Genomic DNA, 24000 nt, shown 5'->3' with positions numbered 1-24000 from the left:
TATTTAACACAAGAGCCACAGACTTTGAAACAAAAAAGATGGACGACATGAGAGCTCCACAAAAGTGAAGCCAGATCATCGTGATCGCCCCCTGGTGTCTGGCTGCAGTACAGGTCGTAAGCCAGTTATCGTCAGTTATTTGATGATATAAATACAAGGTTGTGACTTCATGATTGACAGCTGAGGCTTATACCGCGTGATCGGTCGAGCACACGTGGATCAATAGGACCTCGCTTCGCTGCTAGAATCTGTTTCCACAGAGACTTTTAAGACACAAACAGACTTTGGTGTGTAAAAATCCTGCAGCTCATGAAGTGGTTGCTCCTCCGCGGCCTCTCCGGCTACCTGCGATATCACCGGTCCGATGGTGTCACACCTGTGTTCGGTCCGCAGGAGGTTTTATTCACTTCCTGTACCACGGGACTATTACATCAGGAGGTAACATCCCTCGATCTGGATATACAGCCTGATCCTGAAAGGTCACCAAAGGTCACGTCCAGCCTTTATTACCTGGCTGCCCGCCCCAAACCAAACCAGGGGCGTTGCCAGGGCAACCGCAAGCTGCTGCTGCAGCAATGTCAGGATCAGCTGATGTGAGATGACAAGGCCACAGGGGGGGACGGGGACGTGAAGACGTTTGAATTAAAAATTGTCAGACAAAAAATGATGGAAGAAGAGATTTAAAGAGAGATATTAATACAACGCACACGTAGTCCACAGAGATTATGCAACTGAATGTGTGTTATTCCATCATAATCCCGCATCGCTGGGTATTAACATTGAAACTTTTATAAGTAGAGCAGAGCAGGTCTGATTCTCTCTCTCACACACACACACACACACACACACACACACACACACGCACACACACACACACACAAACACTCTTGAATCCATCGATTTTCTATTTTCGCTCTGCAGCTGCAACTTTTCATGTCACGGTGTTGTTCTTTGTATTTCAATTCACAACAGTTTTCACCTGAAGTTTTTAGAAATTAATTTCACTTTTAGCTTTTAGTCAGGTTGAAAAAAAAAAGGAATATAACTCAATTTTATAATATTAACATTTGGCATCTTTGCTGCAGTTTAACTTCAGCTGTGTGTGTGTGTGTGTGTGTGTGTGTGTGTGTGTGTGTGTGTGCGTGTGTGTGTGTGTGTGTGTCTGTGTGTGTGTGTGTTCAGGCATCAGTTCTCTGTGTGGTTCCTGGTCCATTTGGGTTTTTCACTTTACCATCTGAGGAATTGTGTTATTATAAAATATATAGATTACAGCCGGTTTGTAGGGGATCAGCAGATGGAGAGGTAAACTTCACAGACCAGACATCGGCTGGGAATCTTGTGCTTCTCTGGTATGCTGTCTCTCCGAGTGTATAACACACACACACACACACACACACACGCAGACTGACGTCAGTCTGTCAGTCTCGCTGTGTCTCTGGGGTCCATCCAGTAAGAGACAGAAGGCGGAACAGCCAGAGGTAGAGATCTGCACTGAGCCACCACAGACTGTGTGTGTGTGTGTGTGTGTGAGGAAGGTGGTGATCAACATTCAAAGGAGAATTTTTCCACTGTTGTAACATTAAATTATCACCAAAACACGTGAAACATTCCTGATAATCATCTGGATGCTCTGGTCTAAATAACTCTCATGTAAACGACTTGATCCACTGTGACACATCCTGGTCGCCGTCCTCCGCGTCCCGACCTTTCTCAGGATTCTTTTCAAACCGTGAGCAACTGCAGCACCGTTGCTATGGTGACAGCGGTGAGGGGCGGAACACGCCCTACATAGACTATAACCTCATAACCTCATAACCATAACCAGTCACCTATCACCTCGACTCTCAGCCCGACCTGAAACACACACCCAGAAGTAGTTGTTGCTTTTATTGGACACACACACACACACACACACACACACACACACACACACACACACACACTCTCTGTGCTGCAGATTGAATCCCAATCACATGTTGGGGAAAGTCCCAGGAGAGAAAAGGTTCAATTCTACATTCTGCTCTATCAGTCACTCATGTGTGTGTGTGTGTGTGTGTGTGTGTGTAATAATGATTTTGTGGCCATGTGACTGGGTGTGTGTGTGTGTGTGTGTTTAGGGGGCAGATAAAGGGAGAGGAAGTGAGGGATGGAGAGTATGGAGGGAGAAAAAACAGAACACAACTGAACAAAATGACAAAAAGATAAATTGTGTTGAAACAGAAGCAGCTGATGAAAAAACATGAAAAAAAATAATATTATTTCCATCTTGGAAAATCAGCTTTTTTCAGGCGGACATGAAATCTTTCATTCATGATGTGTTCCGTCTTGGTTCTCTCTGACCCAGTGACATTATATAAACACCAAGATTATTCATACGGACCGTGTAGCTGCAGAGATATACACTCTTTTTATTTGGGCCGTGTCATTTTTGGAGCAGGGACGTGCGAAGAGGTTGAAAATATATTAATACTTAATATGATTTTTCACAGGAAGTTGCCTTCAGCCATCAGCCGTTTATGAACAGTTTCCTCTGGACTCTCTCCTCCTCGACGATGACTCGATAACATCTCATCATAGATCTGCAATTATTGTCACTGCTCTGTATGTAGTATTTATATTTATCATATTTTGCACATATTCTGCTGTCCACTTTGCTGCTGTAACATCCAATTTTGCCCGTTGTGGGATGAATACAGGATCATCTCATCTTGTCGTATCTTGTATGTAGAACTCAATGTGTGGGTATTGAAATAAAAGCATAGTTTGTGACTCTTTGTATAATCGCAAAGACTTTAACGGTGAATTTACATATAAACTCAGAAACTTCTACAGAGGTCGGAGCAAATCTGGAATTTTTTCATCTTTTCCCATGACACCTGTGACATCAGGAGCTCATCACTGAACATACAGCATGACATCACAGAGACGCCATCGCTGGCCCTGATGTACGTGTGTGTGTGTGTGTGTGTGTGTGTGTCTGTGTGTGTGTGTCTGTGTCTGTGTGTGTGTGTGTGTGTGTGTGTACATGTGTGTCTGTATGTGTGTGTGTGTGTGTGTGTGTGTGTCTGTGTGTGTGTGTGTGTGTGTGTACATGTGTGTCTGTATGTGTGTGTGTGTGTGTGTGTGTCTGTGTGTGTGTGTGTGTGTGTACATGTGTGTCTGTATGTGTGTGTGTGTGTGTGTGTGTCTGTGTGTGTGTGTGTGTGTGTGTCTGTGTGTGTGTGTGTGTGTGTGTGTGTGTGTACATGTGTGTCTGTATGTGTGTGTGTGTGTGTGTGTGTGTCTGTGTGTGTGTGTGTGTGTGTACGTGTGTGTGTGTGTGTGTGTGTGTGTGTGTGTGTGTGTGTGTGTGTGTGTGTGTGTGTGTTTTCAGTCCAGAGGGAGGAGGAGGAGGAGACGCAGGCGCAGATGGAGAGTTTTTGTTTGCTGTTTTTTTTTTTATTGGCAGATATTAAATACCAACAGCTTTAATCAGCTACAAATTCAACCCAGTGAGCAAAGTGAGGACGTGACTCTGCTCATCTGACAGTCGAGGTCCGATATATAGATCCCGACCGATATGATGCCGATATCTATATAAGGGAGAACAATGATTGATAAAGATGTCGTCATCAAACCTCTATGACAGAGAAATGTAACTGAGGCTTGATATTTTAGTTTTAACGCGAAAACTCACATCGCGTCCGGTGTGAACGCAGCGTGAGATGAGAGATGAGAGACTTGCGGTGCAGTGTGAACAGTATAAAGTCTGTTGGTCAAACACAAAACACACAATCCTTTAATTCAGTTATTATGTAAAGGTCAAACACACACACACACACACACACTCACACACACACACACACACACACACACACACACTCACACACACACACACACACACACTCACACACACACACACACACACAGCAACACAACGGTCATTAACTCACAGATCTCCAACGACAGAGGACAGTCCTGTGTGTGAGTGAGTGTGTATGTGTGTGTGTGTGTGTGTGTGTGTGTGTGTGCGTGTGTGAGTGTGTGTGTGTGTGCGTGTGTGTGTCTGTTCTCTTGTTCGTGTAATGAGTGTTTGCACTGTACAGCAGGTCCTGTAGGGGCAGAGGGAACATAGCATCCTGTCAAGGACACAGATGCTGCCCGACTATTACACACACACACACACACACACACACACACACACACACACACACACACACTCTCTCGTCAGTCCTCTCTGCAGTGGGACAGGGACGTCGACGATGTCCACGTGCCAGTGTGGACGGGGATTCACAAAAATCTTTTTAGTAGCAGAGAAATATATTTTTCCACTTCATATAAATAAACTGACCTCATTACTTTGACTGTACAATGATTTCTGCAGCCACTCCCCTCAGAGTGTGTGCCGTCGTCTTGTGTGAACATGAATATCTCTTTCTGTGCGAGCGCGAACGTCTTCCCCACAGGTGAAGATCAGTTCCCGCCAGGTGGATGAAAAAGTGCAGGTGGGTCCGGCTGCGCTCCATAAATAGCTCGAACAACGAGCTCGTCCTCTGTCGGTGAGACGCGTTGGAACGCTGCAGATGTTACAGGACACATTCCTTCCGTTGTCCTCCTCTGCTCTGCATCATCGCCTGTTATTTCATCCAAATCCAAATCAAACCTCGTGGTGTGAATTCCACTCTCCATCTCTTCACCTACAGCTCAGATCAGACCATGTTTGGCTTCACGGACTGTGTGAGATTAGTTTTCACCTGCTCGTTGCTTCTGATTGATCGAGTTAAAGGAGTTTCATAACAAGGTTCAAGGAACAAGGACCACACTTCAATAGAACATCAGCCCACCCATTCCGTTTCCTTCCCCTGCGACTTGTTCCTTCATCCATACGACCCCTCATCCATTCATCCATTCAACCCCTCATTCCTTCATCCATACGACCCCTCATCCATTCATCCATACGACCCCTCATCCCTTCATCCATACGACCCCTCATTCCTTCATCCATACGACCCCTCATCCATTCATCCATACGACCCCTCATTCCTTCATCCATACGACCCCTCATCCATTCAACCCCTCATTCCTTCATCCATACGACCCCTCATCCATTCATCCATACGACCCCTAGTCCCTTCGTCCATACGACCCCTCATTCCCTCATCCATTCAACCCCTCATTCCTTCATCCATACGACCCCTCATCCATTCATCCATATGACCCCTAGTCCCTTCGTCCATACGACCCCTCATTCCTTCATCCATTCAACCCCTCATTCCTTCATCCATACGACCCCTCATCCCTTCATCCATATGACCCCTCATTCCTTCATCCATACGACCCCTCATTCCTTCATCCATACGACCCCTCATCCCTTCATCCATTCGACCCCTCATCCCTTCATCCATACGACCCCTCATTCCTTCATCCATACGACCCCTCATCCCTTCATCCATTCGACCCCTCATCCCTTCATCCATTCGACCCCTCATCCCTTCATCCATACGACCCCTCATTCCTTCATCCATACGACCCCTCATCCCTTCATCCATTCAATCCCTCATCCCTTCATCCATACGACCCCTCATTCCTTCATCCATACGACCCCTCATCCCTTCATCCATACGACCCCTCATCCCTTCATCCATTCGACCCCTCATCCCTTCATCCATTCAACCCCTCATCCCTTCATCCATACTACCCCTCATCCCTTCATCCATTCAACCCCTCATCCCTTCATCCATACGACCCCTCATTCCTTCATCCATTCAACCCCTCATTCCTTCATCCATACGACCCCTCATCCCTTCATCCATATGACCCCTCATCCCTTCATCCATACGACCCCTCATTCCTTCATCTATACGACCCCTCATTCCTTCATCCATACGACCCCTCATCCCTTCATCCATTCAACCCCTCATCCCTTCATCCATACGACCCCTCATTCCTTCATCCATACGACCCCTCATCCCTTCATCCATTCAATCCCTCATCCCTTCATCCATACGACCCCTCATTCCTTCATCCATACGACCCCTCATCCCTTCATCCATTCGACCCCTCATCCCTTCATCCATTCAACCCCTCATCCCTTCATCCATACTACCCCTCATCCCTTCATCCATTCAACCCCTCATCCCTTCATCCATACGACCCCTCATTCCTTCATCCATACTACCACTCATCCATTCGTCCCTTCAACCCCTAATTCCTTCTTCCCTTCGACCACTCCTTTGTCCCACGACACTTCATCCCTTCATCCCCTCATCCCGTCATCCCTTCATCCTTTCACCTCATCATTCCTTCGACCACTCATCTGGTTAATTTCAGACAAAATAAAGAGCTGAAGTGACGGGATCATTCATGCAGTCTGTGTGTGTGTGTGTGTGTGTGTGTGTGTGTGTGTGTGTATGTGTGTGTGTGTGTATGTGTGTGTGTGTGTGTGTGTCGGACTGTCAGACCTCGTGTGCTCGTCTCTTTCGTCTGAGGAGCAGCAGTCGATTCATTTCGGGGACATTTCAACCTAGTTTGGAGAGAAATTGGGACGTGGCCTCAGACAGAGCAGCTGATATAGAAACTAGAGCTCTGACTCACAATCTCACATTATCACCTCTTTGTCTCCTCTCGCCCTCGTCTCCCTCTGTCCACATTCCTGTCTTTATAAAGAACTAGAATTATTTTGCATCCTCATCCATCCTGTCAGTTGTTGTGTCGGGTTTGTTAAAGTTTTTTCCTCCCTCGGTACAAACCAGGTGCCGACCTCTCACTGTGTTATGTGATGGATTTTATCACCAGAGTGGAAAACGACACTATTTGCTTCATTGTCCACAGAATTCAGCCGGCTCCATAGAGAGAATAACTTATGATTATCAGTGTTTGTACGTAGGTTCACTGCCTCCTTCGGCCACAAATGTCCTCAAGAGAGCAGATGTCTGTGATGTCTGTGATGTCTGTGATGATGATTCCACAATGTCTGTGAACCAGTGTTGAAGTGGGAGTCAAATGTCAAAAATATCAGGTACTTTTCGTCAAATGCTCGTTCATCAGCGGCAGCCATCTTGGTTGTTTACAAAAGTCGCTTCCGGCGGCGTCGTGGTATGAACCCGCCCACTATGAGATAATCGGTTGTGATTGGACCGGCAACTTTTCTGCCGGAGTGAAATCACTTACCAACGGAGGAGATCGAGCTCCCACCTTTCATCTGGGTCCCAGGCCACTGGCGTGAAGGAGGCGGTCCCTGAATCAGGAGCCAGCTACGGAGTCTGGTTGGAGCTCACTTTAGTTTTGAAAACAAATACGTATTCGTATGGATGAAGCATCTATAGTTGTGAACACCCTCCCCTCCCCAACAGGTAACAGAAAAAGGCAAAAGACGACTTCTCCAGAGACACTTTGTGGGATGCTGTAGAAACAGGCCATACGGTGGAGCGACCTGCTCCGATGTACAGCACATAGGAAGGACTAATTGATGAAAATCAGTATTAGCCATGTTATATACAATTTCTGCATGAATCCTCCACAGTGAATAATGAACCGATGCAGGAGGAGCAGACCGGCTCCCGCTCGCTTCCTCAGATTAACAGGAGCAGAAGAGTTATTTATAGAATATGGACGACGGGGGATTAGAGCCGTTCCTCTTGTCTTTTGGATGCTCGCTGTTTCTTTGACGACTGAAGGTAAACGGACGCGTGGACAGTTCCTACTCCACGTCGCAGCTCCCGACATGTTCAGTTTTTATGTGTTTGCATCACAATAACTTGAAAAATTACACTCATGTTACCAGCAAACACATTAGAATTTTTCTTGCAGATTTTCTGACACTGAACCTTTTTTATTTCTGGCGGCTGCGTCAAACGCGCAGCAGGTTCCTGTTTATTTTGGGATTGGCTGCGTACAGGAACAGGACGGGATATTAAAGGACCCGCAGGGGGCAGGGGGGTTGTGGTGGCGGAGTGTGTGTGTGTGTGTGTGGGAACACGTTTCTTCTCCAAATAACACGGATATAATGACACACATTGATCGGCCCTTCAGCGAAACTTCTTCTCTGCCCGTGAGCCCGAAAAAGAAAAGGAGGAAAAAGCTGTAAACGTCGATTATAAATGCAGGTTCATACGCGACGTTTCTATTTATATAATCAACGTGACAGTTTTTCTTCGCCGGTATCTGAAAGGTGTAGAGTCCGTAGGTCGGCGGTTTTTTTACGAGCCATAGTTACATTTTATTGTTCGACGACCTCTGGTCACCATGGCGATTATCACGGGAGGAATGGGAGCGACAAAGTCCAAAGTTATGAGGATGGATTGACGAAACACAGGACTTGACTGGACATCGCTGTTGGTTGAGTCCTCGTTGTTTCTTTAATCCCACCATCTTTTAACGTTTTTTCTTTTTATTAATGCATCGACGACGTTGATGTGCGTAGTTTATCGCGAACCACGAATCTCATCCAAGTTCCGTCTGCACGTGATCAAACCTGATGAGAGAAACATCAAATATCATCACCTTGTGGACACTTACGTGAGAGCGTGCGTGTGCAGGAAGACGTTTTGAACACAGACGTGGTTTTGTGGATATGATCCCAAATATCTGATGTATGGACTAAAAATGGACCCACTGATCAAAAGCATATTACAAACATACGACTGCTGCAAAATCAATTTAGCTCGGAAGCTGTGGGAGGAAATTGATCGACAGCAGTTTGGTTGATATATTGATAAAAAAATACCAAAACATGAACTGCTTCTCGCTGTGTGATTTACAGTGTGTGTGTGTGTGTGTGTGTGTGTGTGTGTGTGTGTGTGTGTGTGTGTGTGTTGTGTCTTTGAAATGAAATCTCTCTCTGGTTCTGCGCTGTTGGTCCGACTGGACGATTTGAGGAAGATGGATTGGTGGTCCTGACGTTTGACCCTGCGTGTTATCAGTGTTGGAGTGTGAGCGGAGAAGAAAGACAGAACCAGAGGAAACAGCCGCCGCGTCGTCCCTGGAGACGGGCCACGTCTCACGGGACGACGGCTCCTTCATCTCGGGACGAATGTCAGCGTGGCCTTCTGGGAAATCTGCTGAGAGCGATGACAGGAAAACGCTCCCGATGACTCAGCAGAAAACACACGCACAAGCCAACTAACTCCTGGAGAGGAGGAGCAGATGGACGAGTCGGAAAAATGTGTGTGTGTGTAGACTTGTTCAACTATCTTCGTGAAGACCCTTCCAAGAGTCCACATTAGCCGAGCGAGGACATTTTGGGCCGGTGTTACGTCTTCCAGTACATCAAACCCAATTCCAAAAAATGAAATATATCTGGAACGACCAATATATCCTCCGCCATTATTATCTAACCTGTACCGTACGGACACACACAATGTGTGTACACTGTCCCAAACTGTACAAACATTATCAAACCAACACACACACGGTGAAGCCGACGCTCCCTCACGGTGACGGACGTGCGGGCGAGAGGCGGGCGGACGTGAGGAATTGAACCTGCGTTCTCCTGGGAGTTTCCCGCCGTGTGTGTGTGTGTGCGTGTGTGTGTGTGTGTGTGCGTGTGCGTGTGCGTGTGCAGGATCCAATCTGCAGCAGCATAATGAGACAAGGACTGATAACCAACATGCTAACACATTCAGAACATGCACACAAACCTCTGTTGGACGTTCCAGCTGTGAAGAAGAGAGAGTTCAGCGACGACAACATCCTGTGATCACGGTTCATATTTCATACTTGTTGATGATTATATTTGCATTTAGATTATATTGTACTTTACTTTCACCAGTCTTGCGTCTCTCTTTCGTCTGCTTCCCTCGAACCCAAACGTTTGCGTCGCCGGAAACTTCATTGATTTTCGGAGCATCGCTCTTCTGCTCGCAGCCCCGCGGCTCCGGACGTGAGTTATAGGGCTTCATAACATGTTGATTAAAACTCCGTCACATTGATTGAGGACTGCGCGAGGCCGGACTCTCCATCAATCCACGGAGGGATCACGTGTCGCCACTTCAACACACAGACACGTGTTGGTTCAACCACGTTCTGATGAGAGGACTTTCACCATATGACTGCAGAGAAAACTGAGTGTTGCATGAATAGAAATGAGTTATTGTTGGTTGTTGATTACATTAAATAAATGAAATCACATATATGGATGTGGAATAAGGACGATATTAAAGGGGCAGTAAGTGATTTTGGAGAAAGCTTGTTTCTCCCTTTGTTGTAGTTGTTGTGATCCTGCGACGGCGCGACCTCCGGTATGTGAGACCGACGCGTTAACCACGAGGCCAAAACCACGGAGTCGCAGCTCATTCCCACACAGAGAGTACGTCAGCTCACCTGTTCCCTCTCCCTCCCCCAGATCAGGTCTCCTCTGGGGCTCAAATGAAAGTCTGACCCTCGGTTGAAGTCATGACTCACCCTGAACCTTCTCAAAATGTCAACAGCTCTAAGAGCAGGAAGGGATTCGTTCAGACTCCAAATGGAACATCTTGAGATGAAACTCTTCCTGTGGAGGATGATGATGATGCTGATGATGATGAGGAGGATCTAAATTTAAATCACTTCTAGGTCACAGCAAACTGGCGACGCTGCTGGAGAAATGTCAACCAGAAACTTGTGTTCAGCATCTGCACTGTCGTGGTCAAATATCAACAGCCCATAAAGTTTTTAGTCTAATTGTATTGACAGAGGCTTGTGAGCATCAGCGCCTGTAGCACCATTATGTTTTGACTACTGTAATACAACAGAGATCAAAACAAATACAGAATAAGTTATATATTGTTAAATATAACATTACAAACTAAAAGCAGCAAGTTCAGCTTTTTTCTGACTTTGTCGTCTGTTAATAAACGGAACAGACTTTAATTGCAGGTCCGGACAACGTTCCAGCTCCAGTTATTTTATTTCATTTAAATGATTCATCTCATTGTCTTTCATAGTAATTATTTATTGTTATTAACATGTTCTGAAAATGAATTGTTGAAAGTATTGTTTAAGTATTATATAACTTTATATCACTATAGAAATATTATAGAAATAACAAGACATGATTCATTTTCATGTAAAAACCAACAATGTTAATATATTTGTAATGATAATCATAATCATTATTCAAAAATAACACATCAATACAACTAATAATATATATTCATGTGTGTGTACTTTTTGTGGCAGTATATGAACAATATAGTAATGAACAATAATAATATTATATTATTTCAATGATAATCATAATAATATATCATCTTATGTATGTGTATTTATAATAGTTACAGACTTAAATACAAATGAATAAATTATAACATTTTATTTGCAGTCAGTTCACTGGAGTTTTGGACTGAACCACATTAAACCACAGTCTTTACTGTCACCTAGTGGCCAATGAGGTGAACTGCACAGTTCAGCTTCAACACTTACAGTAAATATGAGAACTTATCTATATCAGATAAAGATTCTATATCAGAATCATGGTTACTAAGGTTACCTGCTACTGAACATCCAGGTGATGTTGTTAATCAGTGTTCACAAGTCATGAGTAAAAATACGAAACAGAAAACTCATTTATTTTTAACTTTATACTTTGAATTTATTATTCAGTTATTGAGGAGGTTAAAATGAAGTAACATGAAAACATAGTCTGATTATAAGAAACCGAAAATAATAATACGATGAGTGAGTTTTACATTCTCTGCATATGTTTGCCGTGTAGTGATCAAAACTCAGCGCAACAAAATCCTACTCTCATACAATAGAAAAATTACTAATAAAAATAATTATCATCATCATTATCATCATAATCATAATCATCATCATCTTCTATTGTCCATAAATGTGGAAATTTGCCTTTGGCTTCACCGTTTGGTTTTAAGAAACACATCATCATAACCAAAACAACATGCGTAGTACAGACAACAATAATGCAGCAAAAGAGTAAATGGTGTTTTTCAGTTATTGCATTTATCTCTTATGCATTTATCTCTTTTGATGGTTATTGTTGATGTTGTTTTTGTTAAGTGTATAATATTTAATAGGACACTGACAGGATTTAATGGATGGACAGACAGAAGGGTTAAGATAGGATCATTTTTATTGTTGTATGTTGTTATATGACCTGCTTTTTTGTATGCAGTATACATACATGCAGTATATACAGTATATATATAAACATATATCTGTTGATATTGTAAAGTTGTGGTAGGATTATATGAGCACTATGCTGCTGCCGGCTCCTTCTCATACGCATCCTTCTTTTGTTCTTTGATGGAATCTGCAGTGGTTTGGTTTGAATGCAGTATCGGTGGATTTATTGATTTATTGATTGATTAGTGGTTGTTTTGTATTTCCTGGTAGTTCGTCTGTCTCGCTGTGTGTCAGTGGTCAGTGGAGTCGACCTCAAACGTCATTGGTTAAGACTCACTGATTGTGGACGATTGGACGGACTGCCACTGAATTCAGTTCAGGGTATTTTTAAATACTCCTGACTTTGTTCATCCCCTGACTTTGCATCTCACACTGCCTGCAGGTCAAACACTTGGTGCAGACATTCAAAATTTCCCAGACGATGAATCCTATTAACTCTGGTCGCCCCTTGGTTTTGATTTTGATTTTTTCTGGCAACATCAGCAGGTTGACAGTTTGGCCTCGAAGTGAAATGTCAACAAACATCAGATGAGTTGTCCATCAACGTGTATGCAGACATTTACAGTATATTCCACATATGTCAGCGTTAGGCCATATCCACAATCACCACCTGCAGTATGATTTAAACCATTTAATGTTCTGAGAGTTAAATTCTGAACAACGATGCACTGAAAAATGCCACGGAGCCCCGAGCAGTACTTTTTTCCCCACAACAATACAAAGCATTATGGATACATACATTAACACTGTAATTGTCAATTATGATGAGAAAGAAAATGTTGATGAGCTGCAAATAAGTGAGACCAAATGTAATAAATAAATAAACTGAAAGTATAACGTTGACAGGTCGCTGAGTTAGATGAAAAACTAATTATTATAGTCGTATTATCCACCTTTGTGATGAAGAGTGGAAATTTTGATGATGTACTTTTCAGCTGCACAAAATGTACGTTTCGTAAGTCATTGGGTTTAGGAAATTACAGCACTTTCAAAAGAAGCAGGAGCTTGTCAAATGCGAAAACAAACGTGGCCCGCGGGCCCCAAATTGGGCGGCATGGCTCTGGACGGACGTGGCCCCTCAGGCTGCTGTAGTTCCATTCGTCCCCTGTCGCAGAGGGAAGTCGAATATCTCTCTCAGTCTCGGTACAGTGCAAACCTCCGTCAAGGCCAAACAGTCCTGAGCGAGTGAAAACAAAAACTCTGGATCCAGTTTCTTCCCAGGCCACGAGAAGTTTGGTAGGAAATGTTTTTTTCCTAGAAGTCTCGTAGACACACGGATGAGAACATGACCTCCATGTTGGAAGGAACTAGAGAGAAGAGATTTCAGACTCAACCCTTCTTCTCATGACTGTTGTTGTTGTTGTTAAGTTAGAATATTGTTTGCTGGTGAACGGTGTGTTTCATAGTATCTTGATGTGATGATACAATCCGACCTGGCTCCTTATGAAGTATGACAATCAGAGCTGCAGTCAGCTGACACGATGGTGAACTCAGATACGACGGCGGCGGCTCCGGCTTCATGGAGACAGTTGCCACGGAGACCGGGCGCACGTCATCCCGGTAGCGGTTGCCATGGTCCGCCTGACGTCAAAGCCCCTCGAAAGATGCTTAGGAAACCCCCTGGCGCGGTCGCCATGGATACTGACGGGGGGAGGGGTGGGGTTTAGAGGAAGCGGAAGTGTCAGAGCAGGCGGAAGTGGCACTGCCCAGAACACCCTGAGCAGCGAGCGGAGGCTTCACGAACTCCCCGTCTTTTCAGAGAACACGATCGGGATCCACGTTCGCTCCAAATGTGAGTTCACCCGCACTTCACTCGATTAACGTCCGATCCTCCGGGTGGCGGCGAAGGGTTTACCCCCCCGCCCCCCCCCGGCCGGAGCGGCGGCCCAGCTCCCGCCTGCGTCTGCGGCGGATCGGTGCCCATTGTGGTTTGGGGCTTGGTGCGAGGATCGAGGCCGAGCCTTGTGGCCCGAAGAGCCAGAAACGAGCCACAACATCCAGCTGACGCGACGCGCTCTGCGTGCGGGCTTTTTTTTTTTTTGCGCCGTCGAATGTGCTCGCAGATAGCGGATGTTCCGAAAGGCCGCGGCTGCTGCGGCTCCGTCCCATGCGCGGTGCCCGGTGCCCGTGCGGGCTGAGGGAGGGAGAGGCAGTACCCAGGTTTGGCCATTTTGACAGCTTCACCCCGGCGGCCGTGGCCCGGGCCGTCGTGAGCGCCGCCGCGCTTCTGTGAGCTGCGAGACGGCGGATAACGGGAGAGAGGCAGCGCGGCGCCTCGGGCCATAACGGGACGGAGCGACGCGCCCGGGCCCCGTCCATGTTCGCCGCAACGGCGCAGTTGTCGATGTCTCCGGCGGAGCTCCGTCATGGCGTAGTGGAGGCTAACACCCCCCCCCCCCCCCCCCCGCCCCCCCCGCACTGAAAATACGGTTTTTAAAATCGGTCTCCCCGAGCGGTCAGCGGGCCGCGGGGGGGGAGGAGGGGGGGTCGGGACAGGTGCAGTGTTTTACCACCGAGGGCCTTTTCCCCCTCGCGTCGCCGTTCACACTGAACTGGGTCAGAGCCCGTTAGCCCGTTAGCCCGTTAGCGCGCTAACGGGCTAACGGTCGGTCAGAACCAACGACCGTGCTTTGACGTTGATTTAGCATGCTATGCTAAGCTAAGCTAAGCTGAAGCGGCGGAGGAGGAGGAGGAGGAGGAGGAGGTGGTGATCGAACTCCATTTTAAAATTCTGCAGGGGAATGCGACAAGGAGGGCGTAGCTGCTAGCAGGCCGCCGGACGGACGGAGCGGTGCGAGCCCGCAGATCCTCGGGGCCTGCGGGGCGGGGGAGGAGGGGGTGGGAGGAGGAGGAGGAGGAGGGGGGGGGTGCTGTTGCTAAGCGTTAGCGGCAAAAAACTGTCTGCGTAAGGGCTTGTTTTATAAGCCGTTCACCGCCTCTCGGTGCGCCGCCGTGGACGGAGCACGGTGCTGGCGGGTCGTTCGTACTTATTCATATTTGTGTATAGTTCGGTGCGCAGAGCAGTTCGATGGCGACACGACAACGGCGCTGCCCAATGTTCCGTGTGTCGTGTCGGAGGAGGCCCCGCTCCCGGGCCGGTCGGAGCCTCGCTACCGGAGCGCGGAGCCGCCGCGATGGCCGCGTCCCTCGGTGCTAACATGCTAACGCGGGGATGCTAACGGGACGCGCGGCTCGCCCCGGTCCGACGGGCGACACGCGCCGTGTGACGAGCACGTGCGACGTCCACGGTCACTTTGGGGTTTACAGTCGATTCGTTCCGTCTAGTCCAGATTATTGTACCGAAAAACACGAGAGGGGGAAAGAATGATCCATCTCTTGACTTGAGAATGCGATTTGTGAACCAGAGCTCGACCGATATCGATCTTCGGAGGCTGGTGTCGATATTGGAGACTTCAACACGGATACATCGGACGATATTTATATGAATCTGTCAATGATTCGTAACACGTCATTATCAGATCTTTTATGACAAAGAGATTTTGGTGTTAACCATAAACTATCATAATTGACTATAAATAAAAAGAAAACACAAATACAACCAAATATATAGAACTTGAATTTAGAAAATAGATATTTATTTTACGAAAAAATATTTTTCGTAAAATGCATTGTTTATTGTGTACAACTAAATATTTCATATCGGTAAACATGAGCACTGATGCCGATGTTTGTGAAAGGCTCATGGCGACCGATGTTATCGGCCTACAGATATTATCAGTCGGGCTCCGATATGAATCTGAAACCACCAACAGTTATGTAATATTTAAAAGCCTGTACATTAAAATAATTATAAATTTGCCCGAGAAATAGAATCGAAACAATACAAAATTGTGTGTTAATTTAAACGAGCAGCAGCTCTTATGTATCCTTGAAAGAAACTAATATCTCTATAACCATATTACTGGACATGCAGGTAGTCAATTGTTTTAACAGGTTAATGTATTTTATCTATGTGGTGTTAATACTTGTTTTGTTGGTTGCAGTCGTCTGCTACAGTAGAAACTCAGCAGGTGGACTTTGGCATCAGTGGGTGAATCACCTCTGAACAGTTTCTGTGATTGACAGGTTCTGCTGTGAGAAACTTATGGCTCCAAATTAAGGTTTCCTGATCAATTTTTTTTATAGTTTATTCTAGAAAATTTCTCAAAATGGTGATAAACGCCCGCAATTTCCCACAAATTAATATATTAAAATGTCTTGTTTTGCCCAACCCAGGCAAGATAAGATATTTAGCATATTTTCACATAAGATGAATTATCATGATGAACTTATTAATACTAGTGGTAGTAATGCTTATTGTATATGTCCCCTTATAAAACACGATTACAAAGTGTATAATGAAAGTAGTAAACTTAAAATCTTAAAATAAATAATTAGAAATGGGAAGTTGGCAAATTGTATTTTTTTGCATTTTGCCTTCTAGTGACTTAAATTATTTAAAAAGTTGTTGAATTATCTGCCAGTCGTTTAATCGACTACTACGAAATTACACGAAGACTTTAGACATTCAAAGTCGTATTCTAGGTGTTTATGTTAAAGTGGTAGAATCCATAATTTAAATGCCACCTTTCACATAATCATCATTAAAACTGTTTTGGTGCTTCAATAGAAAATGTAGTGTCTTTATTGATTTGATTGATAACCAGATATGTGTGTGTGTGTGTGACCATGTGGTGTTGCCAACGCCTAACTGTCACATTTCACAGGAATCTCAGTGAGTGTTCTGATGGAGAAAATGGATTTCTGAATGTATAATGTTCCCAGACACTAATGGATTCACTATTTGGTTTTTAGGAAATTAATGGAACTGCACTCGTTATCAGTTAGATAAATTGATTTTTAGGATTGAGCGCTGGAATCAGCACTGGCATTGTGTCGTGGCAGCGCTCCCAGCGGAAAGGCCGACCACAGGAAGTACAGTAGAATCAAACTTTGTTATCTGCAGTCTCATGTTAAATAGTTATCATTGAAGTAGTTACCTCACATTGAGAGAACGTGGATCAATATAAGGTGACACTTATTAATAGTGCCAGTAATATTGTTCTATAGCATATCTTTTTCTTATGGGCACACGTTAGGAAGGAAACACCAAATATATACTCGTCAGTCAACTGCAAAATATTTCATATTTCGATTTTTTTAACAGTAAAAAAAGCCAGTTGGTTGTAAAATTGACATATAAAATAAATATTGCTTGCTCGTAGAATTAAGTGATGACAAATGAGTGGATGATAAAAAAAAAAAAATCACTGTAAACGTATCGTTGGCAACCACAAGCTCCCCCCCGACAAATGAGACATTTTACATAATACATGCACCAGGTTATTGAATAGAGAATTCTCCAAGGCCTCAAATCTCCTGTGAAGTGAACTGAGATCAGTCATAAATATTCCGTTGCTATAAATCAGCCTTGTTCCTAAAACGTGTGAAGTGGTGATGGAGGACGAGTGAAATACAGGAACTCTAGAGACACTGAACACAACTGTTGTCAGCAACTTGACGTAGGGCTGCAACTAACCATTATTTTCATTATCATTAGTTGTTTGATCCATAATATGGTGTTTGGGAAACACAAATCAACATTTTTCACCGAGATGAAGTTTTGTTTTATCCACACCAACGATATTCAGTTCACGGTCACAGAGGTAGAGCTGCAACAGTTAATCAATCAGTAATCGACTACTAAATAAATTGCCAACTATTTTGATAATCGATTAATCGGTTCATAAAGTCATATTCTCTGAATTCAGCTTCTTAAATATGAATATTTTCTGGTTTCTTTGCTCCTCTGTGACAGTGAACTGAATATTTTAGGTGTGTGAACAAAACATCATCTTGAGGTTTGGGAAACCAAACAACTAATCGATTAATCCAGAAAATAATCGACAGATTAATCGATAATGAAAATAGTGGTTAGTTGCAGCTCTACACAGAGGAGCAGAGACAACAGAAGATATTCACAGTTAACAAGCTGAAATCAAAGAATTTTGAAAAAGAAATCATAAAAACTACTTAAACTATTAATTATTAACTAATATTTCCCAGATAAATGAATAGTAAAAGAAAAGCGTTCTTTGCAGCCATGTCACACTGTGGCGATGCTGCGTTGTGAGAATAGAGACGTTAACATGAGTGAAAGAAAACAGAATTCTGATTTAGGAGATTTATGTTCCAGAGAACAGACGGACAAAAAGACAAATACTCTCAGGAATAACTGAAAAATAGAAGTTTCCTGATTTGAAATCCTTTTGTACAATCTTTCTGTAAATCAGAAGGGTACCAGAGGCTCCACCTCCTTTTGTAATTGATTATTTTTGAGTAATCACCACAGGCTATTTATTCTTTGGACAATAACTATTAAATTAGATTTTTTTTTTTATGGCTTGGTTTCATTATTGATTTCTTTCATTTTTTTAAAATCGATCAGGTAATGCTTATTGTATTAGCTCGTTTCATAACGTAACATAACTGTTACCAGACTGGAAATGAGTTCAGAGTGAAATCTTAAATCTAAAATCTCCCCTAAGCTACAGAGCTGAACTGTGACGCGATGACACTTGTATTGTTTATTATTATTCATATTATGATTTTCCGAGCTCACGCCTCTTTTGCCCACTGTAGGGAACCCCCCCCCTCTGCCCCCACGGGGAGGTCAGAGGTCAGGTAAGATTCACGTTTACTGGGAACACAACCGGGTGATGTTTTTGAGTTTCCCCTCTGGTGGAAGGGTCGTGGTCACTTTATCAAACCTGTCGGTGTGCGGATTTGTAGTAGTTAAACTGAGAAATAAGATAGCTACCATGTTATTCAAAATGAATATGCATGTTAAAATATGTAGACGCTTAACACCGGAGGATCTTTCTGTAACGATGTGTATATGTGGAGGCGACGAGTCTGTGGCCTAGTTAGACCTACAGATTCATCTGGAGAGCAGCGCCCCGGGGGGGCGGAGTCACTGGGAGCAGCCATTTCACTGGAATCCGCACGATTTAAATGATGTCTCTATGAAGATCTGTCGTGTCTTTGCTAGTTCATTATATTTAAGTCTAATAATTAGGTTTTTAGGGAACAGATCGCAGTTTGTTTCAGACACTTGGAGAATCTGTCTTCCTCCTTCAGCATGCTTGATCTCACATATGGATTCCTACTGGTTGTCGTTGCCTCTCTCTTCTTTTTCCCCAAGTCTAACTCTTTTCATTTATTTTTTAATCCTGCCCGCTGGTAGATGTAAAGTCCGAATGCTAACGTCTCTTGTCCTCCTGTTTCCTTCTGCCCGCAGCCTTAAAAGATGGATAAGAACGACCTGGTGCAGAAAGCCAAGCTGGCAGAGCAGGCCGAGCGCTACGACGACATGGCGGCTGCCATGAAGGCCGTGACGGAGCAGGGCCTGGAGCTGAGCAACGAGGAGCGCAACCTGCTCTCCGTCGCCTACAAGAACGTCGTAAGGCTTCGTTCGTTAATGGCTCAGACTCCCACAATGCAACACCACAAGATCAGGATTTTCAAATAAGAAAATAAATCATTTTTTTGGGGTATTAGGCTAAAGATTAAAACACAAGTCCACTCTCATGAAAGTAACGGGTAATTGTTAAAGTTTATGTTAACGTGAAATTAACATCTACATAAAATACTTCCAAGTTCACCACAAACCCTGATTGTGAAAAGGAAATGTGATTCACGCTGTTGGATGTTCTGATGCAGCACAATATTTACTGGTGGGAAGAGTCTAGAGCTGCAACTAACGACTATTTTTTTATTATCGATTAATTTGTTGTCCACACACCAAAGATATTGAGTTTACTGTCACAGAGGAGCAAAGAAACCAGAAAATATTCATATTTAAGAAGCTGAAAGCAGAGAATTTTGACAATTTTTTAATAAAAACTACTATTAAAATAGTTGGCGATTAATTTAAGTCAATTACTAATCGATTAACTGTAATGTAATCTGCTCTAATAATTCTCGTTGCGTTTGGCATGAACGGGAATCGAACCTCTGAATCCTCGTGGTCCAAAAGACAAATGAGTCCAGCCGTCAAGTCGTTCAAGTCGTTTTTCACTGCACACGGCACGTTTACGTAATGAAACTTACATTGTGATTTCAACTTCATCACATATCATCACCAAACAAACATTGTGCCACTGAGCATTGTTGCTCAGCGAGACGCCTGTGGTGCGTTTGGAGATGAAGATCTAACGGCGTTTGACTGCTGGGAAACGTCTCTGTTCTCTCTCAGACTCCAGATCTTTCTCTTGGAAACATTCTACAGCTCTGGTCTCTGGGGAAACGACTCCTAATGTGCCGGCTGCCGCGCTGGAGCGGACCTCATATCTCCTCCTGTCGTGGCTGTTAGGGATAATATGGAATATGCACAGATTTATAATTCATCGTACAAAACAATCTGCTCCACTGCTGTTTGATATTTTAAAAATATTTCCAGTGTTCCCTGGTGATTTCACTGCTCAGGTTATGTAACTCCAGCCTCAGGTGTTTCCAGATCTGCGGATCCAGTCCAGTGCTTTTTATGTTGCATGTTTTCATACGAGCCGTCGGTGAGTCAGACTTGACAAGAATCATGAGCCACACTTGTCTCGTGACGTGGAACCTTCTTCCAGATGTCTCAATCAGAACCATCAGTCTGGTTTGCGGATACTTTTGAAGATGGAATCGACAACAGAACCATCTGACTTAGCGACAGGTCGAACATCTCAGAAATCCCTCCAGCAAATCTGAGCAAGAAATTATGAAATGTTCTGGATTTCATTCTTCAGCAGCACAAGATCTCCGCAGGCACTGGTGACTAGTGACCAGCGGGAAAGAAACGATCAGATCGGCACAAATACGTAATCGGACGACTTCACTGACGTCACATCGTCTGTCAGAACATCACTCGATTCTGTTTTCAATATTCTGTCGTAGGCCATCGTGTCTGTAAAAGCCTCGGCCTTCTAATAAATTAATAAACTTTCTCTATGAAGCACTTTTCAGAAACATGTAGACAAAGTGCTTCACAGACAAATATGCAGTTACAAATTCGAACGTGTTCCATACAGTCAGGAAATAAGAGAAGTTTACGCAACTTTGAGAATAAATAGATGAAAAATCACATTAAACAAATAGTAATTTTATTAAAATGAGTCGTAAAATGATCCAAAGTTGCAAAGGAAAGTATTCACAAGATGCGTTTTGACCTGGTGAAGTGGACGAGCCGTCGGCAGCCAAACATCAGCTATTTTCATAAAAATGTACAATAAGTATTTTGTCTTGTGTCCCTGGTGAATCCTCAGTCGGTCAACAGCGTCTCGTCCTCCACAGATCCTGAGCAAGTTTATTTTATGTGACGTTACCTCAAGGCAGGTTCTTTTCATTTTAGTTCTCATTTTGAGATAATACATAAGATTTTTGTAAATAATCAAAGGACACCGGAATAAAAATAATCGTTAAAGAGTCAACGGGTGTGATAAGTCAACATGTCTGTTGGCAGGTGAAACACTTGCTCACTGCTCTTTTAAACTCATGTATTATTTCACTTGTGTTTGTCCTTATGATTTCTACAACATGTCGTGTCTCAACGTCCGGTTCCTGGTTGATGGTTGTCCTCTTCTTGTCGTCACCACCAGGTGGGGGCCCGTCGCTCGTCCTGGCGCGTCATCTCCAGCATCGAGCAGAAGACGGAGGGGAACGAGAAGAAACAGCAGATGGCCCGTGATTACCGCGTGAAGATCGAGTCTGAACTCCAAGAAATCTGCCACGACGTTCTGGTACGGAGGGGAGGGCAGGATGAGGGGGGTTAAAGAGGGAAAGATGGCGGAGGGAGGGAGGAGGCTCAGTGACTGGATCCCTCCTGGCTGAGGGAAGAAGAAGCGTCACATGATGTTTCTCGTGGAGACGACGGTGATAATGTCGCTGGCAGCTGTTGAAACATTTGTCAAACAAAGGCTTTAATTTTTCCTCTTCCGTTTTTTCACCTTGTTACTTTGAAGTTCGGCGTCTTGTCGTCACAATTTTTTCAGTTTTTTTTTTCCAATGCCTGGTGCAGAAGCAAAAAGTGTGTTTTGCTCTGCGCTGCACCGGATCATGAGAAACAGAAAGAAATCATTAATATAATATAACACTGTTACTACAACGTCTGTCTGCTTGAGGCAGGCGGAAACAAAATGAATGAGGGGCGTCGACATGTTGCTACAGTTACGACTGAAAAAATGATTATTTGACGATGGCGTGTGATATAGAAATATGGGAGAGATAAAGACGCATGTGTTTGTCAGTGAAATACAACAACTAACGCTTAATTAACCAGAATCAGAGTCAGTAGAATTCAACCAATAGTCAACTGTCGTCACTGCTGCGACATAAAACAAGTGTATTTCTTTTTTTTGTTTTACCCACAAACCCCATTAGTATATTGTGAGTTGGGTCGTGGACCAAGTGAGAATCAAGGAGTGAATCAGACTCGTCACTTGCTGCATTAATGCTGATGACGAGCTGCTGAAGCTTCACGGAGAAAGAACAGAGATGTTGTTAGATTCTGTGACATCTCAGTGGGTGGACGGATGATCTGCGGTTTTTAAAGGCCCCCCCCCCCCCCCCCCCCCCCCGTCCTGGAACAGAAATTCGCTCAAGGTCAAACCGGGCTCAAATGTTTTAGCGCCTGAGCCTGAGACTTTTCTAATAATATCTTCAAGGTCAAACCGGGAAGCCTCCGCAGTGATGTGGTGCAGTGGAAGACACGGCGTCCTTAAAGCAGCAGGAAGCTCGAGAGGACGATAGAATAATAAACTCTTTGTTTCACTGTGAAATGAAACAAAGAGCAACATAAAATACATCCAGCATCTGATAAAGATGGAAACTAAGTAAATAAATTATTTAATAACCGTGGTCATATCTAATTGCTGACCTGGTTGGTTGGCAGCTCTGGTGGTGGGTGAGTCAGCAGCTGCAACTCGGTAACAGATGACTGAACGGGCAAAGGTATATTATATTTTATATTTCAAAAAAATGGGTTGTGAGTCAGTTTGACCTCAACACAGGAGCAGGGAGTTTGTGTCAGTGTCTTGTAGAGGCCAAAAAATGGTCGTAATGTAGTTTTAGATTGATAAACATGTGAGATGATACGTCATGTGATAAAATCATCGGACAAGAACGTTTTTTTTGACAAATCCGGCGAATAAACACTTGAAGGTCACATTAAAGCAAATATATAGAATGTAATATTAGGATAAGTCAGTTCTGCTCATTGGTTTATTGTCTGATACAGAGGTTATGATCTGATCTGAAAGAGCAAACGGTTCTGTTGATGGTTCTCTCACTGTATTCAATATCATATAACCGAACACGTGTTATGTAATTATCATGTCAATCATTTATGGATTTAAAAAAAATCTTTTTATATTGAGGAAATAACCTTGAGGTTTACCTGAGGTCACGTTTAGACTCTGTTTAAATCAGAAGTCAAAAAACAGAATAACACAAACATATTGATCACATGAACTTTAACTAGCAGAGTGAAATTATTACATATAATGAGCTGCAATTACAGAAACGAACGATCCTTCATCTGATAATCTGCTGCTCTGTCAGTTGATTTACTGCTGATGACTCGGTGTAATGCGGCGGTTTACCCTCATTTCAGATAAATATGTCTTCATGACTCTCAGGTCGAGATTAATAAACAGAATCTCTGTGGTTGTGAAGGTATGAATGTGTGTAACCGCTGGAACAAACTGGTCTCAGTGAGAAGATGCTCCGGGCCCGATCACACGATCTGGGAGGGAAAAAAAGAGCCTTAAAATGATCAGAGGGGAACGAGACACTTGCCAACGGTTTTATTTATGTAATGTAAGAACACGTTGATCAGCTGAGGATTTATAACTATGA

The 24000-nt window shown here is 43.9% G+C and overlaps 2 protein-coding genes across 2 annotated transcripts in view; both read left to right on the top strand.

Moving 5' to 3' along the window:
- The first annotated feature begins 4470 nt into the window (after positions 1-4470).
- On the top strand, positions 4471-6326 carry LOC124850050 (extensin-2-like). Its single transcript, XM_047332551.1, has 4 exons — positions 4471-4538; positions 4683-4716; positions 4811-4924; positions 5586-6326. The coding sequence occupies exons 1-4, from the start codon at positions 4471-4473 to the stop codon at positions 6324-6326; spliced, it is 957 nt and encodes a 318-aa protein (XP_047188507.1).
- Positions 6327-13751: 7425 nt separating this feature from the next.
- Positions 13752-24000, top strand: part of ywhaba (tyrosine 3-monooxygenase/tryptophan 5-monooxygenase activation protein, beta polypeptide a) — a 16289-nt gene continuing 6040 nt past the window's right edge. Inside the window, exons 1-3 of the mRNA XM_035630382.2 lie at positions 13752-13894; positions 19403-19564; positions 21744-21884. Of these exons, the coding sequence (XP_035486275.1) occupies positions 19412-19564; positions 21744-21884 (294 nt within the window). The 5' untranslated portion in view covers positions 13752-13894; positions 19403-19411. The remainder of the gene's footprint in view (positions 13895-19402; positions 19565-21743; positions 21885-24000) is intronic.

This window comes from Scophthalmus maximus, chromosome 6 (assembly GCF_022379125.1).
Source record: "Scophthalmus maximus strain ysfricsl-2021 chromosome 6, ASM2237912v1, whole genome shotgun sequence".
Lineage (NCBI taxonomy): Eukaryota > Metazoa > Chordata > Actinopteri > Pleuronectiformes > Scophthalmidae > Scophthalmus > Scophthalmus maximus.
The sequence above is the reverse complement of the archived record's forward strand: the minus strand, read 5'-3'. Positions and strand labels throughout refer to the sequence as shown.